This window comes from Mustela lutreola, chromosome 4, assembly GCF_030435805.1.
Source record: "Mustela lutreola isolate mMusLut2 chromosome 4, mMusLut2.pri, whole genome shotgun sequence".
NCBI classification, from domain to species: domain Eukaryota; kingdom Metazoa; phylum Chordata; class Mammalia; order Carnivora; family Mustelidae; genus Mustela; species Mustela lutreola.
Window position 1 is genome coordinate 62055387 of NC_081293.1, and position 25231 is coordinate 62080617.

Genomic DNA, 25231 nt, shown 5'->3' on the forward strand with positions numbered 1-25231 from the left:
TAATCCTACATGATCTCAACACACAAAGGGGAGAAGCAGGATGCTATTAGAATAATACTTTTAAGAGATGATGCTGGCTTGGACTAGAGTAACATAAGTAAAGGTGATGAAAACAGGGGGGATCCTGTGTATATTTTGAAGGTAGAGCCAACAAGATTTGCTGTAGGACTCAATGCAGTCAATGAGAGAAAAACCAGTATCAAGGATAATCCCAAGGTTTTTGGCCTGACCTACTAGAAGGACTAAGCTGTCATTAACTAAGCTGGTGTAGGCTGCCAGGGAAGCCAGACTGGGAAGGAAATGCAGAAGCTCAGTTTTGGGTATCTTAAGTTTGGGATGACTTTCAGATGTTTCCAACTGAAGTAGGCACCTGAAATACGTATGACCATGAGTTCAGCACAGAGGTCTGGGTTGGAGATGTGAATTAGGAGAGTGCTCATAGAAAAGAGAAAAAAAAATCTAGGAAGTGAACTCCTGCACCTGCCAACTTTAAGAAGTCAGGGCATGTGGAGGAATGTGGCAAGGGAGACAGAGTAGGGAGGGCCAGTGAGTTAGGAAGAGTACGAAAACAAGGTTTCTTGGAAACAAGTAAAGAAAGCACTTCAAGGACACAGTGAGCAACTGTACCAAAAGCTCCTGATAAGTTAGATGACAACTTGGTCATATGGAGGTCACCTCTTGACCTAGAGAATAGGCAATTCAGTGGAGTGGTTGGTGGTAAAGCTGGTTTTACCCAGCTTTGGGTTCGAGAGTGGCTCAAAGGAGAGGAAGTGGAGAAAGTGTATATTGATTGTTCTTTTGAGGAGTTTTTGCTTTAAAAGGCATGGGAGAGAGAAATGGGATAGTAAGATGAAAAGTCAGCTGAAAGAATTTTTTGTTAAATGGGAGAAATGATAGCATGTTTGCTGACAAAAGATCCAGGAGAGTGAGAAAACATGCTGGAAAGAAGGGAGAAAACTGCCGGAGTATGGTTTTTAAGGTATATAATTTAGACTTTAAAGATACCCATTAAATATAATCGAAGACGATCAACTTACTTCTGCCAGATAATAAAATTATGTCAAAACCAAATAAAAGTGTTATTAATGTAAAAAGGGAAATACAGACATATGGAATTAAAAAGGTCTCCAAATTAATCTAATTCTATAATGAGAAAGTAGTACTTACCAAATGTCTAGAGTAATTATTATTCTATATTTAGAAGAAAAAGAAATCACAACGTAAAAAATGAAGAAGGTGAACTGGGTTAAGACTATAAATCCTCTTTACAACTAAAAAATAAAATATCTAAAGAAAAGTGTAGATGGAGAAACATTTAAATCAAATGTGATTTAAGGTTAATTAAATAAGGAGCTCAGACAGACAAGTAATTATCAAGTATCCAAGAAATAAATGGGTAAAGTACATACAGAATATTTGTACAACAGGAGATACAAGAAATATCAGGACAGGGGCGCCTGGGTGGCTCAGTGGGTTGGGCCGCTGCCTTCGGCTCGGGTCATGATCTCGGGGTCCTGGGATCGAGTCCCGCATCGGGCTCTCTGCTCGGCAGGGAGCCTGTTTCCTCCTCCTCTCTCTCTCTGCCTGCCTTTCTGCCTACTTGTGATTTCTCTCTGTCAAATAAATAAATAAAATCTTTAAAAAAAAAAAAAAAAAAAAAAAAAAAAAAAAAAAGAAATATCAGGACAAATATTAAAGCTTGCTAACAGTAAAATTCAAGAGAAAACAATTAGATCTGTCATATTTACTAAGAAAATATGAAAAAATTGAAATTCCCAAATCTGGCTACACCGTGAGAAAGACAGTAATCAGACATTGTTGGTGGCAATGTAAAATATTTAACATCCTTTTGGACAGCAATTTGGCAATTCATATCAATAGTCATATAAATATTCATAGCCTTTGACTCAAATACTTCTCTTGGATATTCAGCCTAAGAAAATACTTAAAGAAAAAAGTATACATAAATGATGTTCACTGTACATTATAATTAACATTAGTTATGATAATGAAATATTAAATATGATCTAAAAGGAAAGTTTAAAAAATGAATGGTTATGAAAATCATGAATTTTGGCCTGATTACAGAAGAGATAATATATGATTTCAGAGAACACAGAAGATGCTTACAATATAGTAAGAATAATATAAAACTTTTTTTAAACTATACTCTAATTACAACTATGTCACCTACAATGAGACAAAGAAAAATGTAAACTGAAAAGTTAAACATTCAGTATGTCAGGACTATAGGGGAATATGTTCTCCCTTGTTCTGATAACAACTACTAATACTGAATATTTACCATGTGTCCAATGCTGGACTATAAACATTATGTATATGGAGACATTTAATCCTATGGGGTAGGTTGTAGCCAATAAATGGCATAGCTGATATCTGAATTCAGGCAGTCTTTCATCCTGATCTTAACCATATGATACATACCCAAGTAAGGAAAGTTCTAAAAGTGGGATTTCTCTCATCCTGTAAGAGTCATGTTTCAAAAGGTAAGGTATAGGTAATCACAAATGAACAAAATATCACTTGGTAATCTCAGACTACTATCCCTTAATGATTGCTAACTAACTTTTCAATCTTGCCTGCAAAGTTAAAAATGACTTTAAACAGAATGGAAAAACAAAACAAAATAAAACTATTTCATAAAATACAGAATGCTAGACCTGTACAAGAAAGTTCAGATTACTAGATCCCTTTACCTCTACAGAGAAAGAAACTGAGGACCCTAATTAGTGAGGGGCTGACTCAAGGTTATTCAGGTGGTTATTATAACTAAAGTTAGTTCTAAATTCCAGGTTTCCTGATGACAGTCCAATAATATTTCTTTCTACACTATCTTATTCCCCTCTCCCATAAGAAATATCTGTATCTATTATATTTTTTAAGTGCAGAATAAATGTCAGGCAACACATCTGGTGTTTTACATCACCTTACAGTAGTTTTAATACAACAGTTTTAATAGCAGTTTAATATTATAACCACTTTAAGAAGAAGGCAGTGAAGCTCGAATGAGTTTAGCACATCTCCCAGCAGCACGCAGCTATTAAGTGGCATCCAGATCTGATTCCAAAGCCAGTGTTCTTCCTCCGATATCTACTACAAGGTCTGGGGAGAAAGTGGTCATGCACACAGGCGGCTCTGGTTATGGAAATTCCTTGTGTTCCCTGCGCATGCCACCAAAGGTCCACTTTGAGAGAACTGTCTGATCTTTCTTCAGGCTCAGGACTCAGCTGGCTGTACCAGTGGGTTAAAAAGAATGTAAATAAATTCCATCTCCTGGCATGAAAAAAAGTTTCCAAGTGTGCATCCATCCTGGGATTGGGCTTTTGTGTCCCTATGGTACAATAAAGGGAGTAGAAAGCATTTAGTGCTTAGAGACTGAAAAACCCAGGAGCACAGGGGCAAAAGATAATGATGCTTATTATTCTTGACAATTGTGTTTTCTAGTCCACTAATGGTTCAATGGCTCATGAAATACAATTCTATAATTTTTTCTCCCTTTTTTCTTTTCTTTTGCCTCACACTTCAAATTCCATAGATTCTAGCACTGTAGGCTTTAATCTCCTCTCTCCAGTTGTCTTCAGTGTTTCCTCATTTACAACCATCTCACTCAGCAAGGGAGAGAATCTTCCAAAGCAAAGCCACCACTGCCTAACACAATTTATCACTTTTTCCTTAAATTCCTTGAAAACAGGCCCAATTCTACCTTTCCTGCTCCCTCCCTCTCCAGTCCCTCAAGTTCCCTGTAACTTATCTGGGCTTACCCTCCTCTGTTTTGGCTCACAATGATCTCTTTATCTGGAATCCTTTACTCTTTCATCTTCGGCTGTCTAAATTCAGATGGTCCTCTAAGGACCATCTCAAATATAATCTCCTTTGTTTTTTGTTTTTTGTTTTTTTTTGATTCTCCAACCAGATTTAATTCCCTCTTCATTTAACCCCTATAGCAGTGGGTGTAACTCTTACAGGACTTGACATTGTTATCTGTACTGGTATGAGTGTATCTGAACTGTCAGTTTCATTAACATCAACACTGTTCCTAACTTTTGTGTTATAGGTAGCACCTAGAAAAGACTTTCATATTCATAGTCAATGATCAAAAACAAAAATTTGAGTTGAGTAATGCAAACTGCATCAAAGTACTTCATGATTTTCTGTTAAAAAAAGAAAAATTGGTCAAAGGAAACCAGAAGTTAAAAAAAAATAGTACAGCTACTTCAATTACTAGGTGCAGAAACATACTTGATAGACAATATCTAGGTGCAGACACACACCTATTATACACCTGCTAGGTTAAGGAAGGTATACCTGTATTATGTAAATGACACTCAAAGGCTTAAAAAGGCTAAAAAAAAAATCTGAAGACATATGTAGTATGTTTTTATTTCCCGATTTTTAGTTCTGTACACATGAACGCAGGAAGCTCTGAAGCTTTAAATCTAGAAACTGTAGGGAGGCAGGACAAACTTCATTAAGGCAATCAAATATAAATGTAGAGGGCTACTGAAAATCAGGTTTAACAGAGCTACTATGTGACTGATTCACTCCCCCAAAACCAAAACTCGCAGAACATTTAGCTCCTTTTTCCCAGTGAAAAACAAAATATGAAAATCTGGTAATGTTATTTTTTCCACATTCTAAAGCTAATCGGAGAAGCCTGCTGCCTCACAAAAGCATTTCATAAAGGTACTGAGGTAATATTACTCCTACAGAGATCATGAATAATGAATCCACGGGCTCCTGGCTGTACCTACGTCATTGTTTACTTTGCGATTTTTTTTTTTTGAAGGGGGGGGTGGTGAGGTGAGGAGGAAGGGAGAAAATCAGTTCAAATTGTAGTGAAACAAATACTTTTAGTGGAGTTGCGGTTTGTTTTTTTTTAATGTACCTGTAGCACTTGTTGATAAGAGCACAGTGAAATTAACCGATAATTTGAATAAAGGCAACAGGCACCTGCAGCCTCTCAATCACTTAAGCAAACATCTCCGACAAGATAGGGCCAAATTCGCGATCTGGGCGAATAAACGGGCGTCACCATTCCATAGGAGCGTCTTTCTAGGTAAGCTGTAAATCTTGGGGCAACTGGGCTCTCTCCCAGGGATCTGAGCTAGGAGCGGTCTCAGGTTTTTAGACAAATCTCTCCTCCTACCACACGTGACCGAATGGCATTCTGCCGCTTAGAGAGACACCGCACCACACCAACCGCGGGATACAAAGGCTCGACGCCGCCGCCGCCGCCGCATCCTTGGGAGGATCGCCGGGCCTCCCGCGCTCAGCGTCTGCGGAGCTTGCGCAGGGCGCCGCCGCGAGGCGCGCCGCTCCCAGGCCCACAGGGCGGTGCCGCGCAGCGCGGGGAGCGCGCGCCTTCTGCCTAGCGCGCCCGCCCGACCAGCGCCTCGGGAGCAGGGCCGTCGCGCCGCACGCAGCCGGGTCGCGCCGCAGCCGCCGCCACCGGGCCTTCGTCCGCCGCAGGGAGCCCCGCAGCGACGTGGACCAGGGTGAGGAGGCCGAGGGCCCCCAGCCCCCGGGCAGGCCCGAGGCCGAGCCAGCCCACCCCTGCCCAGGCCTGGGCCTTCCCCTCTCCTAGCCCCTGCCCCTCCCTACGCCTTCCCCGGGGCTGGCGCGGGCGGCGGGGCGCCGTGAGCTGCACTTACACCACGGCTCTGGAGATCATCCAGGACACCATCTTCCCGGGGGCTCGGACCCCAGCTCGGGGACGGGTGGGCGCCGAGCGTGGCGGACCAGGCCGCCAACGGCAGGCCGCGCGCTCGCCGGCTCCTCGCGCTCCCCGGGGCCGCGCTGGCGCCCTCGGGAGCCGGGCCGGGTGTATGCGCGCAGCGGCTGGAGCTGCGCGGCGGTCGGTCCCCCGCCCGTCCCCGCCCGCGGCCGAGCTGCCGCCGAACCCGGCCGGCCCCGCCCCTGCACTCCGCTGATAGGCGGCGGCGGCGGCGGCGGCGCGGCGGCCGAGGCCGGGTCTGGGCGGCTGTGCTCCGGGGGCTGGGCGGTCGGGACCCCGGCCGACGCCGGAAAGCCTCGCGGCCCGGGCCTCTGCGTTCGAACCTCCACCTTCCTTCTCTTTACATCTCTGGGACGCCCAGCTGGCGTGGAGGGGAAGAGGGGGTGGCGGGAGGCCGAGACCGGGAACTTGCGGGTAGGGATTGTGATGAGGTGTGTGAAAAAATAGCAGGAACTCTGTGTCCGATTGACTCCTGAATCGGGCCCTAGAATCCGGGGAGGCAGGACTTTGAGATGCGTGTAGCCATATCCCGTGTCGCCTCCGTTCACTGAGGCCCAGCATCCTGGGCATCATCAAAGTAGGGCATTTTAAAGGAAACGTCGGGAGGATCCTTGCACAGGCCTCGGTGTATATCAGGAGTCTCGTGGTGCGTGGTGCAGTGCAGGGAGGGGCAGAGCAGGATGGCATTGGATTTCATGTTTGCAGCAGTGGGTGTATCGGTATCACTGCTTTGGGCCTCTCAGAGCAACATCTGCAAAGCCTGTTTTACAGACACACATCTGAGACTGCCAGATATTCAAAGTCAAAACTGGGCCTAGAATTCCTCACCTGCTCTGCTATACATTTGTCTTTATGGGGGGAGGTTGGGTTACTGCCTGCTCCTTGCAGTTCTTGCAGATAGCGTGATTTCAGGAGATAGGGTTTAAAAACAGTTTTTTTTGGTGGCAGTACCAAATTGAGAAACTGATTTTCAAGTTTAGTCTTGTCTTTTTTTTTTTTTTTCCCCTCCTTCTTCCCAGTTCACAGGACAGTAAAAGGTAATTCTAATACTCAGGTGGTACAAAGAATAGAGGATGAAATGTCGGCTTCAAGCCTTTAATTAAAGTCCTAGAAATCAGCTTATTTTGTGACCATGTAATTTATTCTTTTTGTTCCTCAGTTTCTTCATAGTAAAAAGGGACTAATAATACTGTAGCTTACCTCTTGCCTTCCAGAGTGACATGAGGCACTGCTAATAACATGTTTAGGAAGTTCACCAACTTGCTTGGAAGAAGATGGATGGCATGTATAAGATTATTCTGAGTTCTTTTAAGTTCCCAGGTTCAATAAATTTAGTAATACTATTTTTACTTAAGAATTGAGCCCAGAAGTTGGTTTCTACTTTAGGGTTGGGTTCTTTTTGTTATTTACTCATATTAAGAATATGTCTTTTTTAGTTTCAGGAATCTCGTTAATGAATATTTGTATTTGGAATCTTGTTTTTGGCTGTTATTCAGCATTGTTTGGGGATCAGGTGTGTCACATTAGTACCATTAGTACTCTTGCCCAATAAAACTCAGACTCATCTGAATAGCACTTAAATCCATCCATGAACAGGTCCTGAAATGTTTTTACAACCTGAGTTTTTACTGCTTTCCCAACGCTTTTGGACCCCTAGCTCTCTTCTCTGAACCAAGTTGTATTTATATGCCCAGCACTTTTCCCCAGACTTAATTTTTTTCTTTAATGATTTACTCTCCATTCTCTACCTATCACAATCTTTGTTTTTCAGAGTGCTATGCCATGGGATATCCTTGATTTTCTCCAGTGAAAATTATTCATAATTTTTCCTTGGCCCCCGTAATTTATTAGTTGAATTTCTATTTAATGCCTATTTCATTCCGCTTTATATTATGGCTATGTTTTACTGGTGTCTAATCTACTGGATGGTAAAATGTTTGAGGACAGACATGGTATGTTCGATATCTTTTGTGTTTTCCAAGGCTGTAGCATAGGATAATTGCCCAAGGGAAGTTTGAAAAGTTTGTTAGTATTGGAGCTTTGTTTGTTAAGTTTGTTTGTATTGGAGCTTTATGGAATTTCAGCCATGTACTGTGGAAGTATCTTAAAGATATCTTTCTTGTGTTCTTAATTTGGGGGTCATTCATTCTGAATATTATTTCACTGCCTTCACTGTAATATATGCCTTCAGGGGTTGCTGAGATATGTAGGACTGTTGGCTGCTCTCAAATGTCCCTAGGCTGCTCTGTGTTAAATTTCATTTTGTACGCTTATTTTATCTTCAGACTCTTCCATATTCATATCACTTTTTGCTGTTCTCAATCTGGAACAGCCGCCTCCTTTATACATCTCAATATGCCGTGTGCTGGAAACCACCTGCCCTGTGCTAAGCACATGTTGTGGAATCAACCTTTACAACCCAAAAGGTGTAGGTAGTGTTTATCCCCATTTGATATACTAGAAACTAAGGTTTAGGGGGCTCACTGCCCAGGACCATATAGTTCATAGGTGAAATAACAAACTAGTCCATGCTGCCTGCGTTTTCTTGACATTATACTGTGATAGTCAAATTGTGACTAAGGAAGTAGGTCCAGATGGGGAGTGCCCTCTTGGAGGAAGTTGGGAGGCAAGTTTTTTGTTTGGTGGTTGGGGCTAACCACTAGCATTTAATGGGTGGGGACTAGGGATGTTATACTTTTTGTAGTGCTTGGGCTACTGTGAGCAAAGATTGTTCCCAGGTCATATATGATTAGGAATATCCTGCCTGACATTTGTGTATTCATAATTATTGGACTCTAGAAACTCCATTTTACATATAAACTAATGGTTTTAACTGAGACTGAACTTTCCAGTCTCTGTTTCCACATGCAAATGTTGTGTGAAAGAAGATTTGTTTTGTTCACAACTTGAACAAGAGTTATTTACAGTTTTGGAAAATTGCATCACAGACCACTTTGCTGTCATTTTCATGTACTAATTACTTTTATATGTCTTCTAGTTCACTTTTGTTTCAGGATTAACATTGAAATACTTATCTTATAAGTTATTTTCATTTTCCTTTTACATTTATATTTAGGGTTTATGGTTTTGTTTGAAATTGTTTGTAAGGAAGATTGTTATTAATTTCATTTCAGGGTGATAATGCAGAAGTTGGAAAATATTTTATGGAGGGGAAACACTGAGTCTGATAAGGTTCAGAATTCTTGGGCTAATAAGAGTAAATTCATCTGATAAGGGCTCTCTTATGGAAAGTGCCCAGATTTTAGTACTATGTGTTTCTGATCTCTATGTATTGGGCTGAATCTCAGATGGTAGAGATCCTCTAGAGATCCTTTAGTAGGTGGCCATCAAAAAGTGCTTTGTGGTGTGAGGCAAGGCTCTAGAGACTTGGAAGAAAAAGAAATATATTACCTCTAGCCTAGAAGCTTTTTTTTTTTAAATTTTTTTTAAGGTTTTATTTATTTGACAGGGAGAGAGAGGGCACATAAGCAGGGGGAATGGGAGAGGGAGAAGGAGGCTCCCCATTGAGTAGAGAGCCTGATGCGGGGCTCAATCCCAGGACCCTGGGATCATGACCTGAGTCGAAGACAGATGCTTTACGACTGAGCCACCCAGGGACCCTTTTAAAGTTTTGTCTCATTTGACACATTTGAGATTATTTCTTTAAATACTAAATGGGGCGCCTGGGTGGCTCAGTGGGTTAAGCCGCTGCCTTGGGCTCAGGTCATGATCTCAGGGTCCTGGGATCGGGCTCTCTGCTCAGCAGGAAGCCTGCTTCCCTCCTTCTTCTCTCTTTGCCTGCCTCTCTGCCTACTTGTGCGCTCTCTCTCTGTCAAATAAATAAATACTAAATGTTTTTTTTCTTCTTTTTAACATATATTATTAGTATTCATTTGTTGTACTGTGGAGTGTTTCCTTCACTGTATTATGCAAAGACACTTTTCTGTGGGTATTGAGTTTAACATGGAGGGAAGTAGCATATTTAGGGCAAAGGACCTTTTATCTGTAGACCTATTTCTGCCCTCAATAATGTGATGTTTGGCAAGTCCTTTTAAATGAGGTTGATAATGTTATGAAATGCAAGGGGTTTTAAAACTTAAGGCTAATTAATTAGACTCTGTTAGAAGAATTGCTTTTTCTTCTACGTCTTCACTTAGTGTTCCTAGGAGATATGTAGAATGTGCATCTTCTACGTGTTAAAGGAGTTCATTAGGAACAAAAAAAAAGAGTAGGAAAGTACCTAGGAGAGCTGGTAGTGAGAGCAGAATTACATGGTGCAGCGATAGTATCTAATTTGTGTAATTATTAATGAGTATGCCAATGGTACTAAATACTAGGTCATCTTTCCCTTCCTACTGGAGGAATATTTTCAAGTGCTTGAAAATATTTTTTATGTGGAGGAAGGCTAAAATTACTAAATGGGTTTGCCTTAACAGTTGCTTAGAAAATAGTTTGAGGGAGAGGATTCTAAAGAGAATGACTTAAAGGTGAACTTTTTCCATCTCCTGCCAGATGAATATTTCTTGTATTTTAGCCTATTTGCTTTACAGTATTATGGTGACAACAGAGGTCAAATTTGCCATCCGACATTGAAATGAAATTATGAAGAAAAGTAATATTCAAAATACAATAATCAGATTGTAGGAGAATGGAAAGATTAGATTCTGAAGAAGATGAAAGCAAAATATGTCTGTGATGGCTGGATCTAGGAACACACATTGTAAGGAATTGACAGTATCTGAAGTTCTTATGCATTTGAAGTAGTAGCTTTACTTACCATAATTAAGGATTTAAACAGAACTTTTTTCCCCCTTCAAGTTGTGTGTTTTATTCTGTTAAATGGCAGAAAAACACGTAATGCAAGCCCTATTTGGGGCACTTTCACTATTCATTTAAAATAGAATGGATTAAATCATAGTTCCTAGTTTTTTTTTTTTTTTTAAGTTTTTATTTATTTATTTATTTGACTATGAGAGATACAGTGAGACAGGGAACACAAGCAGGGGGAGTGGGAGAGGGAGAAGCAGGCTTCCCACCAAGCAGGGAGTCGAAGGCGGGGCTCTATCCCAGGACCCCGGGATCATGACCTGATAATGACTGAGCCACTCAGGCACCCCTCATAGTTCCCAATTTAAAAATCAGGGTAGATCCATGATTTCAAGTATTGTTCAGGTTATGGTATAATTTGCAGAAAGCTGAAATATTGGATAATTCCACCATGTATTTTTTTTTTTTTTTTTAGATTTTATTTATTTATTTGACAGAGAGAGATGACAAGCAGGCAGAGAGGCAGGCAGAGAGAGAGGAGGAAGCAGGCTCCCTGCTGAGCAGAGAGCCCGGTGCGGGGGCTCCATCCCAGGACCCTGGGACCATGACCTGAGCTGAAGGCAGAGGCTTTAACCCACTGAGCCACCCAGACGCCCCCACCATGTATATTAACCAGACCTTAAAATTTTTTTAATTGATGTTTTTGGGTGGTAATTCAAGGCACGTGGAATAAAATTCACAAGGGTAAGCAATGAAGTTAGTCTTTTACAGCCTGTCTCCAGCTATCCAGTTCCCTTTACAGGTTGTCTGTATTGCCAGTGTTTTGTTTTTATTTTTGTTTTCTGCCAGAGCAAAGTCTAGAAACACACAGTTATTATAGATAGGCATTTAGTCTAAGATAAAGGTGGAGTTTTACATCAGTTGAAACATGATGGATTTAATTAGTAAGTGATTTTGTGACAGCCAGTCATTTAATAAAACCTGAAGAGAAAATAATTCCTGATGGATAAGAAAGTAAACGTAAAAACTGAAAGTTCCATAAAAATGCAAAAAGAATATATATGTGAAGGTAATGTGATCTTGATAGTGGAAAGGACTCTCAAAGCATGTCATAAAGTCAGAAACCAAAAAGGCAAATCTCATAGACTTAATAACATAAGGTTTTAAAACTTTTGTGCTTCCAAAAATGATAAAAATGGGATTTCAGGATAAATTATAAACTGGGAAAAAATATTTGTAAAATGAGACAAAGGGTTAATAATCTTACTATATAGTACAACACAACAAATAAAAATACATTAATTGAAAATATAATCTCAGGGATGCCTGGGTGGCTCAGTTGATTGGACGACTGCCTTCGGCTCAGGTCATGATCCCGGAGTCTCAGGATCGAATCCCACATCGGGCTCCCAGCTCCATGGGGAGTCTGCTTCTCCCTCTGACCTTCTCCTCGCTCATGCTCTCTCTCACTGTCTCTCTCTCTCAAATAAATAAATAAAATCTTTAAAAAAAAAAAAAGAAAGAAAATATAATCTCAAAACTTGGAATCTCTGGTTTCCAGTCTAGTATGTAAAGAAGGAGCTTAGGAGTTGCCATTCTATCCTAACAACAAGTAAAAAGCTGAACTAAAAAAAATAAACTCTTTTTAGATTCTTCAGGGAATTGAAGTCACAGGGTAAACTGCTGCCCTGAAAATTGGAGTGAAAGGAAGATACAGGGAATCACAGCTTACTAAAGCAGAAACCTCTGCAACAACCAGTGCCAGGGTAGGAAAACCTAAACTATAATGATGAATCTGATGCTAGTGTGAACGACTCTTTGAGATTTAGAAACTGTAAGAGAACCTAGTCATGGGGGGGGACACCCACACTCTGGTGAGTTTTACCTTCAGGAGCTCTACCAGGTCCTCACAATTAGTATTGGAGAAAAATATCCTGTGTCTCAAGCAGAAGGCAGGGGGAAGGAACTATTTCAAAACAAACCAGAGGGGGGCACCTGGGTGGCTCAGTGGGTTGAGCTGCTGCCTTCGGCTTAGGTCATGATCTCAGGGTCCTGGGATCGAGTCCCGCATCGGGCTCTCTGCTTGGTGGGGAGCCTGCTTCCCTCTCTCTCTCTCTCTGTCTGCTGTGATCTCTCTCTGTCAAATGAATTAAAAAAAAAAACAAAAAAAAAAAAACCCAGAGTATTCTACTTTTCTTAACAAGACAGGCTCTCAGGAGAAACTATTTTAATAGAGCCTAACCGAAGTAGGGGAAGGCAAATACCCAACATCAGCCAGCTCTAGTCTCCCACCTGGGGTAGAGGAAAAATCCATTTTAGCCCATCTAGCCATACATGTAGGGAAAGGGAAATATGTAACTTCAGCTATCCTGTCCCATCTCTGGGGAAGGTAGGGACTGAGAAGCATTGATGAAGTTCATAGTCCAGTGGTACCAGCTCACTGAGAAACTGACACCTGATCATAGGACTGGAAAATGCTTCCTCTAAACACCACCATACCACTACATTACTAAAGACCTATTTACCACAGCTCTATAACCTAGTGTATCATGTCTTTCAACAAAAAATTACAAGGTGTACTCAAAGACATAAAATACAGAGACTGAGCGATTATTAGAACTAGAGTCCCTCAAAGACAAAAAATACAGAGACTGAGCGATTATTAGAATTAGAGTCAGATATAGAAGGAATATTGGAGTTACCAGACCAGGATTTTTCTTTTCTTTTTTTTTTTTTAAAGATGACTAATAAGGTAAGGGCTTTTTCCTATAAAATACATCGGTCAGGAAAGCAATCTCAGGAGATACTGAAAAGTGTTTTGAATTAAATGAGAATGAAAATATAACATCAAAAAAGTAGTGCTTAAGGAGGAAATTTATAGCATTGAATACATATATTAGAATAGAAGAATGTTCTAAAGTCTACCATTTAAGCTTTCATCTGGGGAACTAGAAAAGGACAAATTAAATTTGAAGTAAGCAGAAGGAAAAAAAAAAAACCAGTAAGAATTAGAGCAGAAATCAGTTAAATTGAAAGTATGAAATTAGAGAAAATCAATAAGCCCAAAAGCTGGTTCTTTGAAAAGATCAATAAAATCAGTAAGTATTTAGCCAGGCTAACTTAGTGAAAAAGGAGGATACAAATTATTGATCAATTGTGAGAGAGAGGACATCACTACAGATCTTGTGGACTTTAAAAGGATAATCAAGAAATTCTGTGGACAAATTCATGCCCACAAATTTGATAACCTAGATGAAGTAGATCCATTCCTTGAGAGTTGAGATACTCTGCCAAATTTCACACAAGAAGAAATAGATAGTCTGAATAGCTCTGTATCTATTTTTTTAAAAAGATTTTATTTATTTATTTAGCAGACAGAGATCACAAGTCGGGGGAAGAGCAGGCTCTCTGATGAGCAGAGAGCCCTATGCAGGGCTCCATCCCAGGACCTGGGGATCATGACCTGAGCCAAAGGCAGAGGCTTTAACCCACTGAGCCACCTAGGCACCCCTCTGTATCTATTTTAAAAATTTGAATCCATTAGTAACCTTTCAAAACAAAGCACCAGGCCCAGATGGGTTCATTGTTGAATTTTACCGAGCATTTAAGGAAGAGATTATACCACATCTTTATAGTCTCTCCCAAAAGATGGAAGGAGAGAGAATAATTAATGTTCTGTGAAGTCAGCATTTACCCTAATATCAAAACCAAAGACATTACAAGAAAACTACAGATCAATTATCTCTCATGAACATAGATGTAAACAACCCTCAAAATATTAGCCAATTGAGGGGCACCTGGGTAGCTCAGTGGGTTAAAGCCTTCGCCTTCGGCTCGGGTCGTGATCCCAGGGTCCTGGGATCAAGCCCCGAGTTGGGCTCCTCTCTGCTTGGCAGGGAGCCGGCTTCCTCCTCTCTCTCTGCCTGCTTCTCTGCCTACTTGTGACCTCTCTCTCTCTGTCAAATAAATTTTAAAAAATGTTAAAAAAAAATATTAGCCAATTGAATCCAACAATGTGTGGAAAGAATTATACATGTACAGCTAAGTGGAATTTATGCCAGGTATGCAAGGCTGGTTCAGCAATTGAAAATTACTTAATATAATCCATTATATCAACAGGCTAAAGAAAAAGAAATCAGATGATTATAACAAAATCTAGAAGCCATTTGTGATTAAAAAAAAAACTCCATAAGGTAGGTTTGGAGGGGGAACTTCCTCAACTTGATAAAGAACATTTATTAAAAAACCTACAACTATGTGGCTCAGTGGGTTAAAACCTCTGCCTTTGGCTCAGGTCATGATCCCAGGGTCCTGGGCTCTCTGCTCGGCGGGGAGCCTGCTTCCCCCCTCTCTGACTGCCTCTCTGCCTACTTGTAATCTCTCTCTGTGTGTCAAATAAATAAATAAAATCTTTAAAAAAGCCCCTACAGCTAATATTAGTTAATGGAAATAAATTAGAAGCTCTTTAATAAGGTCAGGAATGAGGCAAGGATGTCCCTTCCACCATTGCTTTTCAACCTCATATTGGAAGTCAGAGCTAATGCACTTAAGGCAAGCAAAGGGGGAAAAATGAGACTGATTGGGAGGAAGGGAGGGGGGGAAATGAAACTTTTTTTAGTGGTTTTATTTCTACATGGTTATCTATGTAGAATATCTGAAAGAACTGACAAAAAATTCCTAGATTAGAAATGATTATAGTAAGGTTGTAGGATACAAAAGTCATTGCTATATATGCTATACATATAGCATATATAGTGCATATATATATAGCATATGTAGCATATATATAGCATATATAGATATAGGTATAGATATATACTGTCAGTGGGTAAATAGGTATAGATATACACCTATATATCTGTAGGTATAGATATATACTGTCAAATTAAAACAAGATGTTACTACACACTTATTAGAATTTGAAATTGAAAGCTCAGTGCCGTTTACTTTAATGCCCCCTCCTCCCCATGAACTACTGAGGTATAAATCTAACAAATTACTTATGAGATCTGTAAGAGGAAAACTAAACTCTGAATGAAGTCAAAGAACTAAATAAGGGATATTCATGGTTAGGAAGACTCAATATTGTCAAGCTATTAGTTCTTCCCAGCTTGATCTATAGATTTAATACAGCCCCAATCAAAATCCCAGCAGGGAATTTTGTGGATATTGACAAACTGATTCTAAAGTTTATATGTCAAGTCGCAAGACCCACAAATAGGCAACTAATTTTTAAAGGAGAAGGACCTTCAGAGAACTGACACTACTTGACTTCAAGATTTATTATAAACACATTAAATCAATGCACTGTAGTCTTGGCAAAAGCATACAAGAGTAGATCAGTGGAATAGAAGGGAGAGCCCAGATATAGATCCATGTAATTATAGTCAACTGATCTTTAACACAAAGGAACAAAGACAATGGATTCAAGCAGATAGTCTTGTCAACAAATAGTGGTGGTACAACTTCACATTCACATGCAAAGAAATGAATCTAGACATAGACCTTATGCCCTTTACAAAAATTAAGTAAAAATGTATTATAGGCCTAACTGTAAATTGCAAACCTCAGAAACTTGTAGAAGATAACATAGGAGACAACTTAGGTGACCTTGTGTATGGCGATGGTTTTCTTATATACAAAACCAAAGGTGTTATCCGTGAAAGAAATAATAAGTGGGAATTCATTAAAATAATAAAAAATAAAACTTCACTGTGAAAGACATTGTCAAGGGAATTAGGAGATACGTCACAGACTGGGAGAAAATATTTGCAAAAGACACATTTGATAAAGGATCGTTCTTCAAAGTATACAAAGAACCCTTAAAACTCAAAAGTAAAACAAAACCTGATTGAAAAATGGGCAAGATTAGTGAACAGACAAAGAACCAAATAAGATAAACAGATGGTAAGTAAGCATATGAAAGGATGTTCAGCATCACATGTCAAGTCATTAAGGGAATTCTAAATTAAAACAAGATGTTACTACACACTTATTAGAATGGCCAAAATCCAAAACATTAATAAGAAATGCTGGCAAAGATGTGGAACAACAGGAGCTTTCATTCATGCTGGTGGGAATGCAGAATGGTACAGCACTTTGGAAGAAAGTTTAGCAGTTTCCTACAAAACTAAACATACTCTTACCATCCGATCCAGCAGATACAGCAATCACTCTCCTTGTTATTTACCCAAAGGAGTTGAAAACTTACATCCACACAAAACCCTGCACATGGATGTTTAGATCAGCTTTATTTGTAGTTGCATAAACTTGGAAACAACCAACATGTTCTTCAGAAGGTGAATGGGTAAATAAAGTTTGGTACACCCAGAAAATGGATTATTCATGGTCAGAAAGAAATGAGCATCAAGCCTTGAGAATACACGGAGGAAGCTTGAATGCCTATAGGTGGAAAAAACCAAAGGCTATATACTATATGAGTCCGACTACATGACATCCTGGAAAAGCCAAGACAATGTAGACAGAAAGATTGATTGTTGCCAGGGAGTAGGGGCAAAGCAGGAGATGGTTAGGTAGAGCACAGAGGAATTTTAGGACAGTGAAACTATTCTGTAAGTTAATACACTGGTATAAACATGTCATTAAACATTTATCTAAACCTGTAGGTAATCTAGATTTTGGGTGATAATGATATTTCAATATAGGATTCATCAGTTGTAACAAATATACCACTCTGGAGGGGGATGTTAATAGTAGGAAAAGTTGGATGTTTGTGAGGAAAGAAGGTATAATGGAACTCCCTGACCTTTTCCCCTCATTTTATGTGAACCTAAAACTGCTCTGAAAAAATGAAGTTTATTAATGAAAAAATAAATCTTGGGTAGAAAAAATGTATAAAGTTTATCAACAGGCAATTTATAAAAGCAGTACAAATGGCCAGGACATACTGTAACCCTAATTATTCTAGAGAGAGACGTGGTCCAAGACTAAAGACTGGGTCCTGTTCAAGGTGCATAGTTCAACACCAAAAGTTATTAAGAAGGAATTCCATTTGTTTTCAAAGTGCATTATTGGGAATTTAATTCAAAACCAGATTAATAATTCTTACAGGATTTTTTCTCCTTCCCATTTCTTTACTGCCCAGGATCTGCTTTTCACAGTTCTGGCTCTAAAGTTTTTTTCTCAAATCCCAGGTAACAAGGCCACTTCCCCCTAACATTTCTTGTTTCCTTAATAATGTTGATCAACTTAGTATCCACAAGTCATTCCTTTTTAGGAAGGGATAAAATAAGTGGAGGGAGGAGGGCTGTTGGCATTCATATGTTAATACATTTTTCCATGTCACACTAAGGGAGTATTTTTTGTTTCACCTATTAAGGAAATCCAGATAAAAATTTTCTTTCTTATTGCCAAATTAGCAAGTATTAGAGTGTTGTTGCTTAGTGTTGGTGAGGGTGTATGGTACTTCCAATTCTCTGTTGAAATTTTTGAGGGAGAAATTGCACACATCTTTACTTTTTTAAAGATGCCAGATCTTTAATATTGGGGTCCACTTCTAAGAACTCATCCTAGGCCTTTTGGTTCCACCTGTGTATGAGGTGACCCATCAAGTATGTGTTTAAAAGCTATTTTCATCTTCTCTGTTAGATTCTCAAAAGTGATTTCCATATCATGTATCTCAAAACTGTTTTTACAACCAATATTCAAATCATTTGTGATGCTTCTAAAAATAATAGATTTTCGGTTCTTATCCCAGACCAACTAAATTGGAATGTGTGGGTAGGGCCCAGGAGTCTTTTTAAGCAATCTCACCATAATTAGATATAAAATTACCTAAATGGTTATAATTTCATAGCTAAATGGCTATAAAATTCTGAAGAATTTTAGAGTTCTCTCAGACTCTAAAGTTTGTAAACTGCTGCTCTGATCAAGCTCCAGTCCCATCTAGCTCTAATCCTGAAGGACTTGACTAGAATGCTTGTCCATCCCTAATTCTTTGAGTTTCTATTCTCCTTACCTTGAAATTCCTTTATATCATTTACCATCCTCCTTTTGGTACTAAGAAAACATGTTACCTCTTGAGTGCAAGGAGCCCTTGATCCCTTTTTACATCTCTTTCCAGACACTCCGTGCTCACCTTCCTTCTCTCTGTCTCTACCACTTTCCCTCCTTTATTTCATACTCTGTTTTTGAGATTATCTTGTTGTTATTAGGATATTTTGAATGTTTGAATTTTTTTTTTAATTTTTTTTTGCTGCAGCTGCTTATGTAAAGGTTTATCTAAGGTATGTGATATAGAAAGCATCATACTTAAAAAATTCTAGACATTTTTATGATTATCATCCTTTTTACCAGGTTTTAAGCTTCTTGAAAGCAGGAATTGGGTCTTACCATCCCATCCAGCATTGCCAACCTTACATAAAATAGATAATAAATATTTGTTTCATTGAGCTAAATTTTGTTTTTTACTGTTCATGTAACAACACCCTCTTGAAAACTTAGCTTTCTGCAAGCTTCGAATCTCTCAAAAGAACTGTTGATAAGCTACTTAGGCATGTTATGATACATGAAAATTGCATAAAAATATCTCAGTAACTTGATCAAAATAAATTTGCATTAGCAGGATAAATATGGAGAATTCTTAGCTCTTGTTTGACAGTGTCAGTGTTAAATTGGTATATCCTTGAGAAGTCTTTTAAAATATTATTACTTAGTTTCTTTTTCTGCAGATGGAAATAACCTCTAGTAAGTTATGTAATATTTAGTGTTTACAAGAAGCTTTCATTTTAAAGATCTAGAGTAGTATGAATAATGTAATAAAAATTTTAGCATAGAAAGAAAACAGCTGTATTTTTAAACATTAAGGAGTGTTTGGCTTTATGATATGTTTTTCTTATAGGACTTATGCTATTATAATAATAAAAAAACCCCTATTGTTAATACAGTCATATTGGTGCTACTGTACTATGCCGAAAAGATTCTTGAGGGAAGTTCTTTCATGCTTTTTATTTACCTGTCCTAGGCCTGGCACAGTGGCTTTAGTCTAGTCCACACCAAGTACTCTGCCAAGGAACTTGGGGTTTATGGACCAAGCTCTGTCTTGTTAAATAATTAGACCCGGACAAGTCAGTTCATCTGCAAAATAAAGGTAATACCTTAGATTGCTTGTCTTTGTAGGGTTCTAGGATAATACTTTAGGTTGCTTATCTTCACAAGGTTCTTAAGAGAATTGAATAAGGAAATGCAGGAAATCCCTTTATAAAGTGATCACTGAAATCGGGATAGTAGGTACTATCTTCTGATTAGTAAAAGTCAGCACAAATAGTCAAGATGGCCTTTTGCAGTGGGATAACACTGAATTTGGAAGAAGCATGTCATGTATAAGAGAAAGAATGTATGTATAGATAATGACTATAGCCCAGGGTAATGTGCTAGGCAAAAAACTTGTACTGATTTTGAAGAAATTCATAGGAAAGAGAGAGATTGCTCTCTTTGGGGGGGAAGGAGTCAGATACTTTTCGAGGATGTTACTTTCATAGTCTTGTACTGCTAGAAGGGAGAGAAGTCTTGGAAGTGTAGTGCAAGGCTGACATCAAGTTGAAGTACTGTATTAGTGAAGCAGATCCTGGAGAGTTTACCCATCACAGCCAAGCTGTCCCGTAAGCTATGAAAAACACTTACAAGGACGTTAAGCTGGTTGAAGGATATATTCGAGGAAATACTGAAGGCAGGGCGATCAATCCCATGGATATTCTATTAATCTGAGGAGAAAATGATCAGGGGTTTAACCAAGGTCTCTTAACCTGGAGTTTGCAAATTAGGTGATCTTGGATAGAATCCAAGAGCCATGAACTTGGAGAAAAATTACATTTTTTCCCCAACTAACCTTTTTCTGAAATTTAGCTTATCTTTCAGTTACGAGTATAGGAAACAAATCACAGTAATGTTAGAAGTATTTTTAATTTTTGCCAGTAGAAATCTCACCTTTTTCTATCACATTAAAGTTGTTGCAAACATCTTGTGTTATTGCTTATACCATCTATCATTACTCTGAAATTATAATAGTTATGAGCTCTGCTATGAGGTCTTCATTAATTAATGAATTGCCAAAGAAGCATATAGAGTGTTAATCACATTTTCCCTATTTTGATAAGCATTTCAATACAATTGGTTTATTTTATAGTTCTATCCTTTGAAACTTATTTTTAAACTAAAACATTATTTTGAGTCCAAGCTTCATCAGACTACAAGAGGGTTCTATGGCACAAAAAGATTAAGAACACTTAGTAAACTGAGGTGGTGTCTCTTCCAGAAGGTACTGTACTTTGTCATTTTGGCAAGTTTAAGTCACTGTTTTCTTTTCTAAAATAAAGTGGTCAAGTAAATGATCCATGATACCTCTTCCAACTCCAAAATTCTACTTTTAATTTCTTTCTTCAAGCAACATCTTCCATAGCCTTCCCCAGCTCACTAAATTATACAGTTGGCTTTTCCCTTCATCAAATCCAACATCTTCTCTAGCTTTGTTTTCTCCATCTCACTAAAAGACATCACTCAGGTTAAAAACACAGAAGTTATCCTTTCTTTTTTCTCACCTATTTACCCAATATATTGTCAAGTCTTGTGAGTTATACTTCCTAACTTTCAAAATTTTGTACCATTCTATCTCTACCACCTCTCTCTGCTGCATGACTGCAAGACTTATAATGGAGCTCCCTAATTCTATTCTTGACCTGTAACAGTCTGTTGTCTGCATAGCAACCAGAGTGGTCTTTTTAGTCCACAGACGATAGGAATTTGTTAACTGCCTAGAACCCCCTCCAGCAGCTTTCCTTGCACATGGATAGAAATACCTTTGTGAGCTGGCCCCCTGCTCTTCTTCCAGTTTCATCTCATGACACTCTCCTACTGGCCTACTAAGCTTCAGCCATGCAGGCCTTTCTTTTTCTGTCCTGTAAACATTCTATCTTTGTCTTTGGCCCTTTTCATCTGCTGTTCCCTGCTCCAGAATGAGTGACTCTTTCCCCTAGATTGGTTTCTTAATAGTCTTTAGGTTCCCGGGTGCCTTCTTCATTTATCTCCCCAATAAGTCTGTGAAAGCAGAAACATGTCTATTGTTTTTACTATTTTATTCCTAGTAGCTACAATAAATAATTTACTGAAAAATTTTGGACTACATCAAGTCTTTGTGTAGTCCCAATATTCATTCATTAAGTGCTATGAAACTATTCAAACTGGTCAAGATTTCAAAATTCAGAAAGCTAGGGACATTTTGAAGAAGGAGAGAAATTGCCCAAAGCAAGTAAGATGGGGAGTAAGAAAGAGTTAAGAGTTATTGATGATTTGATGATGTCATCATATAGCAAATAAAAATAACTCCTAAAGATTCCAAGAAAATGAGTCATAAATTACTTTATTCAGGGATTTGGGTTTGGGGAGGTTGTGTCGTTAGCTGTGTAATATCCTTCAGGATTTTGAGTGGGTAACTAGCCAAAAAAGCACAGAAATAATGATTTTATACATTGGGTGTGATAATTATACTTCTTGTCCTTGGGCTGCCCAGCATTTTATGGAGCACACCCCAACCCAAAATCAGCCATAATATAACAATTATTTTATAGTGTCATGGTAGAGTGTGGCTTGTAACAGCTCAAGTGGAACTAACAAGGAAGCAGAATAATGAAAACAGAGCGCTATGAGACACAAACATGTGCACACTTGTGGAATTAGATACTTCTTAAACTGTCAGAATGATCTAGATCGGGGGGGGGGGGGGGGCGGTGGCTAGGATGGAGACTCAGGGATCTGCATACACTTTGAGCAACCACCGGGAAGTTCAGTAGTTAAAGAAGCTGAACTAGGCAGTCAAACAGAAGGTAAGTCAGTTAGCAAGTAGCCAGGAGAATCAGAGGGGGGAATAAAAGAACAAAAAAGGAAGAAACCAGGTAAATGAAAGAACTGCCCAGGATTCACAGTAAAGAATAAATGTTGAGTCAGTGTCAGCTGCCTTTAGTCAGCTCATCCTACTGAGAGCTAATCTCAGAGTTTCCTAGGCCTGCTGGTGATAATAGAAAGCAGCTGGTAGATGATGAGTGTGAGATTTGGAGGGAGGGAGGGATCAGAGTGAGGGTGGAGCAGACATATTTCTGGGGTAGAAGCATTTTTTTGGCAGAGAATCAGATGTTGCTGGATCCATCATAGATCATTGAGGTCATTTGGTCCATTGTCTCCCCAAATTTTCACACACAAAAATTGTTTTTCTGCTGTGATTCTCATATTACAAAAATGTTTTTCCTTAAAAACTTATTAACAATTTGCTTCCCTGTTTTAAACCAAGGATTGTAATTAGAACAGCATATGCTACCGATACTGCATTGACGTAATTTCAGCTAAAGGCAAAAAGTTCCCTACAATTTGTAGCTAACTTGTGGCGAAATGGTCGTTTCATGTAGAGTTTTCAAATATTCAAAATGATTTGTGGCCTTCATATTGAGGGCTTTGGAGCTTGGCTATTGAAATCCTTAATTTATTTCTCAGGTCCTTTTGATTTCAAATCTTAGTCACTTAAAACAGTGCTTTTTTGGCATACGTTTCATTGCTCTGAGACTTAGTTTCTCCATCAACAAAATGAGAATAACAATAGTATTTACTTCAGGAAGTTATTTTGAGGCTAACTTCAGATAATGCCTTTTTTCACTGGCATATTGCTTGATACATGGTACATACAACCTCTGTAATTATTAGCTTTTATTCTGGTTTTATAATTGTTATTGCTATTTAAGGCTATGCAGCTCAATTTCCTTGAATTGTATTTGTAGATTTTGAATTAAAAGTTTGATCTTTTTATCCCTAAGAATTGATTGTCTCTCCTTTAACTCTGAGAGGAATGGAGTTGAGCAAAGAATTTATTTTATTGGCAGTAATGGGTGGGTGGAGGGAGAATTGAGGAGCTGGCAGGTTTTTAAAGACTCCATCCTATACAAAAAGCCAGCTGTTCTTCCTTCACTGAGCACAGGGTGAGAGGAAACGGGCTTCAACTTCAATAATAAGTGGATTACTGAGGAGATATAAGGAGCTGCTGGTGATATTTTAGAGGTCACCTTATGTCAAAGTAAGAAGATAGAGGGGTAAAATTTGCAAATTGGCAAAACCTGTAAAAATGTTTCTGACCTTAAGTGTCTTTCATGCATCCCTTTTTATTGCAACACATTTCATAATTGAAATCACTATGAAGGTGACTGTACCTAAATGAATAAAGTATACTTCCTTGGTGCCCATTGGCATGTTATTTTAACATAGGAGGAAAAATATTTCCCTTTGAAGTTATAGTTCAGTTTGATTTACTAATTTTAGAAAAAGATTATTGTATTGAATTTGCTTGGATTTTAAATACTAAAGTTTAGTCTTTCCCCTCTCACTGCCTCTTTCTCTCTTTCCTTTTCCTCCCAGTGCCACCACTAGTTTGTTCTTACAGTGATTTTGCTGGAGATTTCATAAAAAAAATCACCTGGCAGAAATAGTGATACTATTCTTTATAAAATAATTTTTTACCTCGAAAAGAATCTTAGATTTTGTACCTTTTGAGAGTAAGTATAGGTCCCAGCTAAGTAGGGAGCCCGTTGTGGGACTCAGCCCCAGGACCCTGAGATCATGACCCAAGCTCAAGGCAGACACCCCGCCAACTGAGGCACCTAGGCCCCGCGGATTTGTTTTTAATGGATTTGATTTTTCCATTTTTTTTCTTAGTGTTTGCATGTGTAACCTTGGAAAGGATATCTTTCAGTGTTTGCTGTATTGCTCTTTTTCCATAATATATTTGCTCTAGAGACTATTCTAAATTCAAGTCTTTTTCAATTAACATGAAGGCCAAAATTGGTATTAGTACATTAGTGTTCAATCAGTCTTGCCTATAGATTTTACACAAGTTTAGAAATCCTTTTGTCTACTGGGGTGCCTGGGTGGTATGGTCATTTGAGCCTGTGACTCTTGGTTTTGGCTCAGATCGTGATCTCAGGATTATGGGATTGCGACCACACTCCCATTCCCTGAGTTGTGCAGAATCAGCTTATGACTCTCTCCCTCTCCCTTGCCCATTTCCCCTGCTGCTTCTTCAGTGTATGCTTGTGGCATTTTTATCTTGGAAACCATTTAACTCTTTCTTGTGTCTCTGTCTTTCCTCACGGTGTGCTTTCTTTCTCTTTTTTTGATTTTAAAGACTTATTCTATTTATTTGACAGAGATCACAAGTAGGAAGAGAGGCAGACGGGGTGGGGCCGGGGAGGCAGACCCCCTGCCGAGCAGAGGCTTAACCCACTGAGCCACCCAGGTGCCCCTGTGCTTTCTAATCCCAATATTGATGAAGTATTTTAAAAGTTCATTAAGCATTATAGCTTAATGATTAAGAGTGAGGATTTTAAAGTGAGTGACTCAGTGTGAATTCTACCCTCACCACTTGTCTCTGTGATCTTCAGGCATGTACTTTTTAGTCTAGGGGTGATAAGGCCTCTCTTAGGGTCTTCTCAGAATTAAATTAGCTATTGTTTATAATGTGCTTATCATAAGGCCTGATGCAAAATGGTTGCTATTTTTATTAGTGCCAAACTCAGTTAAAACTTTATACCATTACTTGACTGTCTAGTCTCCTTGACTAGTTTGTAAACTTGTTGAGAAAAGGAATAAGGTATAATTTCTTTGTGTATCTGCCACTCTTCCTGTCCTGGTATTTTATATGTAAAGATATCTTTCTTC

General features: G+C 38.9%; 2 protein-coding genes across 3 annotated transcripts in view; one reads left to right on the forward strand and one right to left on the reverse strand.

The window, feature by feature from the left end:
- REEP3 (receptor accessory protein 3) overlaps window positions 1-5884 on the reverse strand; it is a 96374-nt gene extending 90490 nt beyond the window's left edge. The window contains exon 1 of one of the 2 annotated variants that reach the window (XM_059170138.1): window positions 5673-5884. In XM_059170138.1, the coding sequence (XP_059026121.1) occupies window positions 5673-5704 (32 nt within the window). In that variant the 5' untranslated portion in view covers window positions 5705-5884. The remainder of the gene's footprint in view (window positions 1-5672) is intronic. The other variant, XM_059170139.1, reaches the window with a different exon arrangement.
- JMJD1C (jumonji domain containing 1C) overlaps window positions 5410-25231 on the forward strand; it is a 320032-nt gene continuing 300210 nt past the window's right edge. Inside the window, exon 1 of the mRNA XM_059170135.1 lies at window positions 5410-5516. The gene's annotated coding sequence lies outside the window, so the exon portion shown is untranslated. The remainder of the gene's footprint in view (window positions 5517-25231) is intronic.